Source organism: Sinocyclocheilus rhinocerous, unplaced genomic scaffold (assembly GCF_001515625.1).
Source record: "Sinocyclocheilus rhinocerous isolate Xijiao unplaced genomic scaffold, SAMN03320098_v1.1 scaffold2982, whole genome shotgun sequence".
Classification (NCBI taxonomy): domain Eukaryota; kingdom Metazoa; phylum Chordata; class Actinopteri; order Cypriniformes; family Cyprinidae; genus Sinocyclocheilus; species Sinocyclocheilus rhinocerous.
This window is the reverse complement of record NW_015656004.1, coordinates 132,036-140,302: the sequence shown is the minus strand read 5'-3', so window position 1 is coordinate 140,302 and position 8,267 is coordinate 132,036. Positions and strand designations below refer to the sequence as shown.

The 8,267-nt window shown below is 40.1% G+C and overlaps 1 protein-coding gene across 3 annotated transcripts in view; it reads left to right on the top strand.

Moving 5' to 3' along the window:
- LOC107719173 (ubiquitin carboxyl-terminal hydrolase 31) overlaps window positions 1–8,267 on the top strand; it is a 44,948-nt gene that overhangs the window by 25,648 nt on the left and 11,033 nt on the right. For all 3 annotated transcript variants that reach the window (XM_016526547.1, XM_016526546.1, XM_016526545.1), the window contains exon 5: window positions 7,981–8,116. In XM_016526547.1, coding sequence (XP_016382033.1) covers window positions 7,981–8,116 — 136 coding nt within the window. The remainder of the gene's footprint in view (window positions 1–7,980; window positions 8,117–8,267) is intronic.

Genomic DNA, 8,267 nt, shown 5'->3' with positions numbered 1-8,267 from the left:
TAACATTTTTATTTTAATGTAAGACTGTTTTATTTATTTTAAATTTAACAGTCATTTACTTTCAAATGCCCCAATTGCTGAAGGGTTGTGAACTTTTTTGTACAAGTTCAAGTTGCATTGTTCAAAATACCTGTAGTAGCACAGCAGTGCATACCTGTTTACATTTAATTAAGGTGGACTAGATTAGACTGTAATACAAATAGTTGAGTTTGCCAGGTGCATACAACATTTATGACAGGTTTTCATGAAAGTGTTGGTCAGTTTGTCTGCTTGACAATCCCATTTTGCACTGCAACAATAAAATTGAAGTGAGATAAACAAACTGAGAAATATTTTTTTTTTAGTTAAAACAGATGTTGCCAAAGTTTTCGTTTGGGGACATAATTTGAAGTTGGAAAAAGGTAATAAACTGCAATATATCGCAGAATATATTTAAAACCGCAATAATATTTTATCGTGACACAAATATCGTGATAATATCGTATCGTGGGGCCTCTGGTGATTCCCACCCCTAATGCTCTGCCAGCATGAAGAATGACTGATCCGAGGAAGAGGAAATTTCGTCTGGAAGTTCAGCGATGTGCGACTTAAGCGATAGTTGCCCTGGTCGTCACAGTCTGTGGGAGTAGATTTCATTTGCCCTCTCCTTAATTCTGTTTATCCATGCTTAGCAAGTGCTGTTATTTCTGTGTATTATTTCATAGGCCATTTATTCCCTACGCTTCCCTGATATGCCACTTCACGTGGGCAGATATTGATGAAGAGTTGTTGATTTAGTCGGCTTCACCTTCTGGGGCCACTGCACACAGCTTTTGCTCTTTAGAGATGAGTTTGCTTCCTAATGCGTTAAGAGAGGTGATCAAGCATCATTAGAGCAATTCTAAATGCTTTCAGTCCTTACAGGCTGCTGAATGCTGTAAAAGGATCTTAAGTAGTGTGTTACGTTGTATCAGCTTGTATTTTAAATTAATGTTTTTTGGAATGTTTATTTATTTATTTTATCCACACCCGAATTATAGATGTTTTTTTGCACATGAATATAGTTGCATTAGCATTAGTCTTTAAAGGAATAGTTCAACCAAAAATTAAAATTGGCATAATTTACTCACCCTCATGTCATTACAAACCCATAAGACTTTCATATATCTGTGGAACACAAATTAAGATTTAATTGAGTTTTTATTTAAATTAAGTTTTTATTGAAACCTGAGATTTCTGTCCCTCCATTGAATGTCTATTCTACCAAAATGTTCAAGCCTCAAAGAGTTCATAAAGACATTGTAAAATAAATTCATATGAATTAAGTGGTTTAATCCAAGTTTTCTGAAAAGACACAACCACTTTATACAATAAAAATATTTAATTTAGGCATTTATTCACATATAAACAGGGTTTGAAATGAACTTTTTCACTCACCAGCCAATTTGGCAACAACATGTTAAAAGTTACTGGCCATTCATAACTTCTACTAACCAAAAAAATAAACAGAAATAAACCTACAGCTTGAGGTGCAACAAAGCAACCATTGCAAATCATTTGTACTTTATGTTAGTACGTCATTAATTGAACGAACACATTCAGTGTAAACAGCATCATTGATTATAATGGGTTCTATAATATTATATTTTGTCGCGCCGCTCGTGTCCAGTGTAGACACGGTGTGAGTCTTCAGCCGTTTTTTAGACTTTCCATTATTGCGTCAGTTCAAAGGAAACCAGTGCGCCGTTATTTGTTGCGTTGTGATGGGTATGTTGAAGTAAGCTAGATATTCGCAGATGCTGCACAATTAGGCTGTATTTAGTATATCATGATGCCTCTCCAGTTCAGTATTTATGCCAAATCTGTGCAGGTTTGAACTTGATTAAACTGTCCGATACATATGGATTACTTCTGCGATGTTGTTACAAACCCTTTTAAATCTAGGGGAAAATAAGGGATGCAACATCAAAATACGGGACGTGTACTGGAAAACGATCACACGCAAAACATTCTGAATTCGGCAAAGTGTCTGTTTATTACAGTGACAAAACGGGACAAAAGTTAACCCCGGATATTATTTACATAAATTTACAAATTTATGAAAATCTGCAATAGCAGCCACTTTAGCTTCTACAGGCTTTACCTGGCCTTCTCCCACTTCTTTTCCTAGGTAGGTTACACTTGCCTTACCAAAGACACATTTAGATAAATTGAGAGTTAACTAAGCTTTCTCTAAACGTTCGAATACTGTACAAAGGAGTTTCAGATGTTCTGTCCACTCGGTTGAATACAGTACAAGATCATCCAAGTAAGCATTACAATTAGGAACTCCAGCCAACACAGTTTGGATTAATCTTTGAAAGGTGGCAGGTGCATTTCGTAACCCGAACGCCATCACGTGATATTGCATAAAACAGTCCGGCGTTCCAAAAGCAGAGATGTCAGAGGCGCAAGAAGTAAAGAGGGACCTGCCAATACCCTTTCAATAATCCAACTTGCTGACAAACTTGGCGGATCCTAAATTGTCAATGCAGTCTTCCATTCTGGGTAATTGATAACAGTCTGGTACGGTGACTGCATTTACACGGCGGTAGTCGGTGCAAAAATGAAACGAACCGTCTGGCTTGTGCACCAAAAGGCAGGGAGAACTCCAAGGGCTACTACTATGTTTAGCCAACCCATTCTTCAGCAAATATTCAGTTTCTTGCTTCATAATGGTTCTCTTAACAGCATTAACCCGGTATGCATGTTGCTTAATAGGGGATGCACCATCAACATTAATATCGTGTTGCAACACAGTAGTTTGCGACGGAACATCTCCAAATAAAGAAGGAAAACCAGTAATAACTCCCCCCACCTACAATCCCTGCCGGTACGAGACTCGAACCCGCAACCTTTGGGTAACGAGTCCGACTCTCTAACCATTAGGCCACGACTTCCCCCATGAGAATGAGAGAGATGTGTCGGCAAATTTTTTAAAATTTCTGAATTTTCCAACTTGGCACACTGTTGAAAAGTATTTCGCAGGATTATGTCATCATCTGCACTAACCTCATCCTCCAGGTTTGATTGTACTTCACAGGTCAGAGCCACAGAAGATTCCAAGGGCCCTATGGTCATTTCAGTAGATCTGTTCCGTGAATTATCTCTGGTGTAAGTCTTAAGCATATTGATATGACAGACGCGCGACTGGCGTTTTTGGTCAGGAGTTCGGATAACATAATCAGTCTCGCTAATTTTCTTCAACACAACGTACGGTCCTGAGAACCGTGCTGATAAGGCAGAACCCTGAATAGGCAACAACACTAATACCTCATCCCCAGGTTGAAAAGAACGAGGAACAGCCTTGACATCATAGCCTTTCTTCATTTGAGACTGAGCAGTTGCTAAAGATTTCTGTGCAAAACTGCAAGTAAAATGCAATCGTTCACGAAAACGACTAACATAATCCAGAATATGCATCTCTGAATTCGAATCAACTTCCAGCATTTTCTCTTTGAGAACTTTTAGTGGTCCTCTCACAGTGTGTCCAAACACTAACTGAGCTGGACTGAATCCCAAGGATTCTTGCACAGTTTCTCGAATTGCGAACAACACTAGAGGAACACCCTCATCCCAGCCATTTCCAGTTTCCATACAATATTTTCTCAACATCGATTTTAATGTTTGATGGAATCTTTCAATAGCTCCTTGGCTTTGAGGATGGTAAGCACTAGACACTCGGTGTTCTATAGACAGTGATTTTAAAACTTGTGCAAAAAGTCGTGAAAATTTGTTCCCTGGTCAGTCTGTATTACTTTAGGGCAGTGGTCGCCAACCCTTCAATAGGTAGATCTTGTCTTTCATAAAGGCCGAGGTCAGGGATCTTGGGCCTAAAAAGGTTGGTGACCACTGCTTTAGGGAGACCAAACGTGGAAAAAAAATGCAAGTAATGTTTTTACAATCACTGGAGCAGTAATTTTTCTCAAGGGCACCGCCTTGGGAAATCGAGTAACTCTACACATGATCTTACACAAAAATTGATTACCACACTTCGTCTTGGGTAATGGTCCAACACAGTCTACAAGCACCTGTTCAAACGCTTCACCCACTACAGGGATAGGTGAAAGAGGAGCAGGTGGAATCAGCTGATTTGGTTTTCCCGTTAACTGACAAATGTGGCAAATTCGACAAAATCTAGCAACATCTCGCTTTAATCCTGGCCAAAAAAAATGTCTGAGAATGTGGTTATATGTCTTCGTCACTCCCAGATGACCAGACAGTGCATGTTCATGCGCCAAAGATAGGACATGTCGACGATACTCACTAGGAACAACAATTTGGTAGACTGCGCTCCAATCCAAGTCTGCATCAACCACAGGACTCCACTTGCGCATCAACATTCCACCCTCTAAAAAATATGCAATGTTTCTATTTTCAACAGCATCAGGGCTAACAACGTTTGAGAAACATTTTCTTAAAGTTTGATCTTGTTTTTGTGCTGCAATAATTTTGTCACGAGTTATAGGCAGCCTTAGGTTAACACTACCAAGCGCCTTTTCTGAGCGCTTTAAATTAGACTCGTGTTTCTGGACCAACTCTAAATTAGTCTTTGTCATACCTTCACCAACCAGATTCTGCACTATGAAAGTATCTGTCAAATCAACATCATCCACAATTTCTCGTGACTGTGCGCGTGTGACTACGCACGCAGGAAACACATCTGGATAAACTCTAGATAACTCATCAGAGGCTAGACTCATTTTCGGCGTATCAGTTACCTCCAACATGGGCATGACTCTACCCCCAGCTAGGTCATTCCCCAAAATGAAAGTTACTCCCTTAACCGGGAGCGAAGGACGTACACCGACCTTCACGTAACCTGTAACGAGCGCACACTTCATGTACACGCGATGTAGAGGAACTTTAACCACTCCCATCTCAATGCCCCTGACAAAGACACTTAAGCCACAATACGAGTCAGATGACAATGATAAAACATCCGCCAAAACAAAAGATTGATTTGCTCCGGTGTCCCTTAATATCTGTACTTCTTTTTGTTCATTCCCATCATCAGATAAAGAAATTAACCCCTTCATCACGAAAGGCTTGTAACTAACATTAGGAGCATCCTCCTTCCCTTTGAAAATAAAACGCTCTTCATGACGCGTAGCATTCAATAAGCCAACACTTTTAGGCTGCTGTGTCTGTTTATGTTTTAAAGCATTACAGTCCGCAATTAAATGGCCCGGCTTATGACAATAAAAGCACTCCCGAACGTCTTTGGATGAAGGGACAACTTTCAATCGAGAAGACTGATCAGACATAGGAGGAGGCCGAACTGCGCTCTTATCTGTGCGTGAAGAAAGTACCGTCTTATGTGTAAGGACAAATTCGTCTGCTAAAACAGTGGCGTGTGACAGCGATGATACCTTTTGCTCATTCAAATAAATCACAACACGTTCTGGCAGACAACCTTTAAAATCTTCAAGCAGAATTAATTCTCTCAACGACGCAAATTCATCAATTTTACTTGTATTACACCATTTGTCCAGCAAAGGACTTTTCTCTCTGGCGAACTCTACAAAAGTAGAACTAGAATGTTTTTTATGGTTTCGAAACCTCTGCCTATAGGCTTCAGGAACCAATTCATAAGCACGGAGAATTGGCTAGCTTTACGGTGTCATATTTTAAACTCTCTTCCAAAGGTAGAGTCGAGAAAACCTCTTGTGCCTTACCTACCAATTTGCACTGAAGTAAAATTGTCCATACTTCTTTTGGCCAACAAAGCGAAGTCGCGATACGTTCAAAGGCATTAAAATAGGAATCAACCTCTGTTTCCCTAAAATGAGGTACTAACGTAATATATTTACCAACATCAAACGTGCCCGCTACTGAATTTGAATCCACCAGTGAAGAGTCAGTCGCAACTCGAGAGGGAACTGGCCTAACCGGAGAAGGAACTGGCATAACTTGAGAAGGAACTGGCATAACTTGAGAAGGAACTGATTGCGTGGCTGTACTACCAACAATTTTCATGGCTTCTAACTCCATCTGTCGCATCTTAATTCGTTTCTCAGCCTCAATCTCAAGTGTGCGTATCTTAAGGCGCAAATCCAATTCAGCATGTCGAGTATCAGCTTTTTCCTGAGCTTCCATCTGTAAACGAGCTATCCGAACCTTTAATCTCGCATCCTCCTTAGACCCAGAGAAAACCGGTGAAAACGGATCAAACCGCGGCAGGACTGTATTAACCTCACCCTCCACTCCAGTTTCAGATAACAGCCCGCTTCGTGCATTATCCCTATCAGTTGCAACAGGGCTAGAAACACCTTCCGCACCAACTAACTCCGTCTCTGAATCCGACACCAGAACTTTTAATTCAAGCAGATGATTCCACACAACATTTTTAATCTCCTTCTTAAGCGATTGTCTCGCTATAGGAATTTGAAAATGACTCGCAATGGCTAATAAAATCATCCTTTCTACATATATCAAGGAACTCTGCAGTCGGGTTATCAATAAAGTTTTGCAAACTAAACGAAGTCATGATTATTATTACTCCTATCCAACAAGCAACAATCCACGATTTAAACCTTACTCCAACATACAAACGCTCCGTAACCTGTACCATCACTTAGTTTCCAGTACATGAACAGTGTTTACTTGCTCGGGACAAACTGTTATAAATCCCGGATGAGCCCCCATTAATGTTACAAACCCTTTTAAATCTAGGGGAAAATAAGGGATGCAACATCAAAACACGGGACGTGTACTGGAAAACGATCACACGCAAAACATTCTGAATTCGGCAAAGTGTCTGTTTATTACAGTGACAAAACGGGACAAAAGTTAACCCCGGATATTATTTACATAAATTTACAAATTATATACACTTTGTAACCAAGCAAAAAGATTCACAAAAATAAACGGGGAAAAGAGAGAAGAACGAGACCGTGCCAAATCAAAAAAATAAACAAACCATAACTAATCTTACTAAGAACAAAAACAAAACTTATAATCTAACTCAACCATCAATATTCACAAACAGACCCCTAAATAGAAAAAAAAATCTTCAGCGTCCAGGACGCCCTAGATAAACTACTCTTACTACCAACCAATTAAATACAATCAGGTGGCACGTGTCACTAACCTAGTGTTCTATACACAATTGAAAACTCAGTGTGGCACATGTATATCACGTGATATCTTACCTGTTCTTTTTCTCTTTCCCCGTTTAGTAACATTGGTTTAACAACCATGTAACAGAAACGGTGAAAACCTCAAAGAGAAGAAAGATCGAATGGGCCATTGTTCACTAAGTTATCAAAGAACACAGACTTTACCACAAACAGTATCCAAACATCAAGATGGTACAGGACAAACAAACAAACAAGCACGCAAGTGCCATCACAACAAAACGAGTGCTCTAGCGTGCAAGAGAACTCCCGCTTCTCGCACAGGTGCAGTCTTTATAATCAAATAGCGCGCCCTCATTGGTGAAGCCGCGCGTTGTCGTCACTAAGCATCTTGATGATTGACAGAGAATTAGACCACTCAGGTACCCGCGTCTCCCTGCTGAAAACGAAAGTAAAGATAAAGAGAAAAAAGAAGGGGAGGGAAAAACAAACACCGTACCCAAAACACATCATAATTCTAACATGGGACGTAACAGATGTCTTTATAAACTTTTTGAACTATCACAGTTATGGTGGAATGAACTTTCTGTGGAGGGACAGAAATCTATTAGTCTTCATTAAAATGTCCTCATTTGTGTGTTTGATGTTGAACGAAAGTGTTTGGATGACATGAGGATGAGTAAATGATGACCGAATTTTTATTTCATGGTGACGGACCCTTTGAGTTTACAGTCAGGTGGTGATGTGAACTAATGGTTAAAAATCTGTTGGCTTGCATGGGGTGATACATAAACTTTCATTATTGTGCTGTTGGTTGCTCCAGGGCGACTGTCTCTCTGAAGTTGCTTTGGATTAATTTGTTGCATCACTTGCCATCCTTCAGGCCTCTGTATGTGACCGTGGTTTATCAAGGCAAGTACTCTCACTGCATGAGGATCGGTGTGGCCGTACCGCTCAACAGCACTGTGTCCAGACTGAGAGAGGCCGTGTCACGTGAGACCAAGATCCCACCAGACCAGGTGCAGTTTCCACAGGGTTTTTTTGCACAGTACTGAGATGTTTTTTTTTTTCATCAAATTCCAATCTTGGTATAAAGACCTTTACTGTTTCCCTGAATACAATATTGATTCTCCATTAATATTGAGGTGTGGACACTGATGGAGGGTTGAT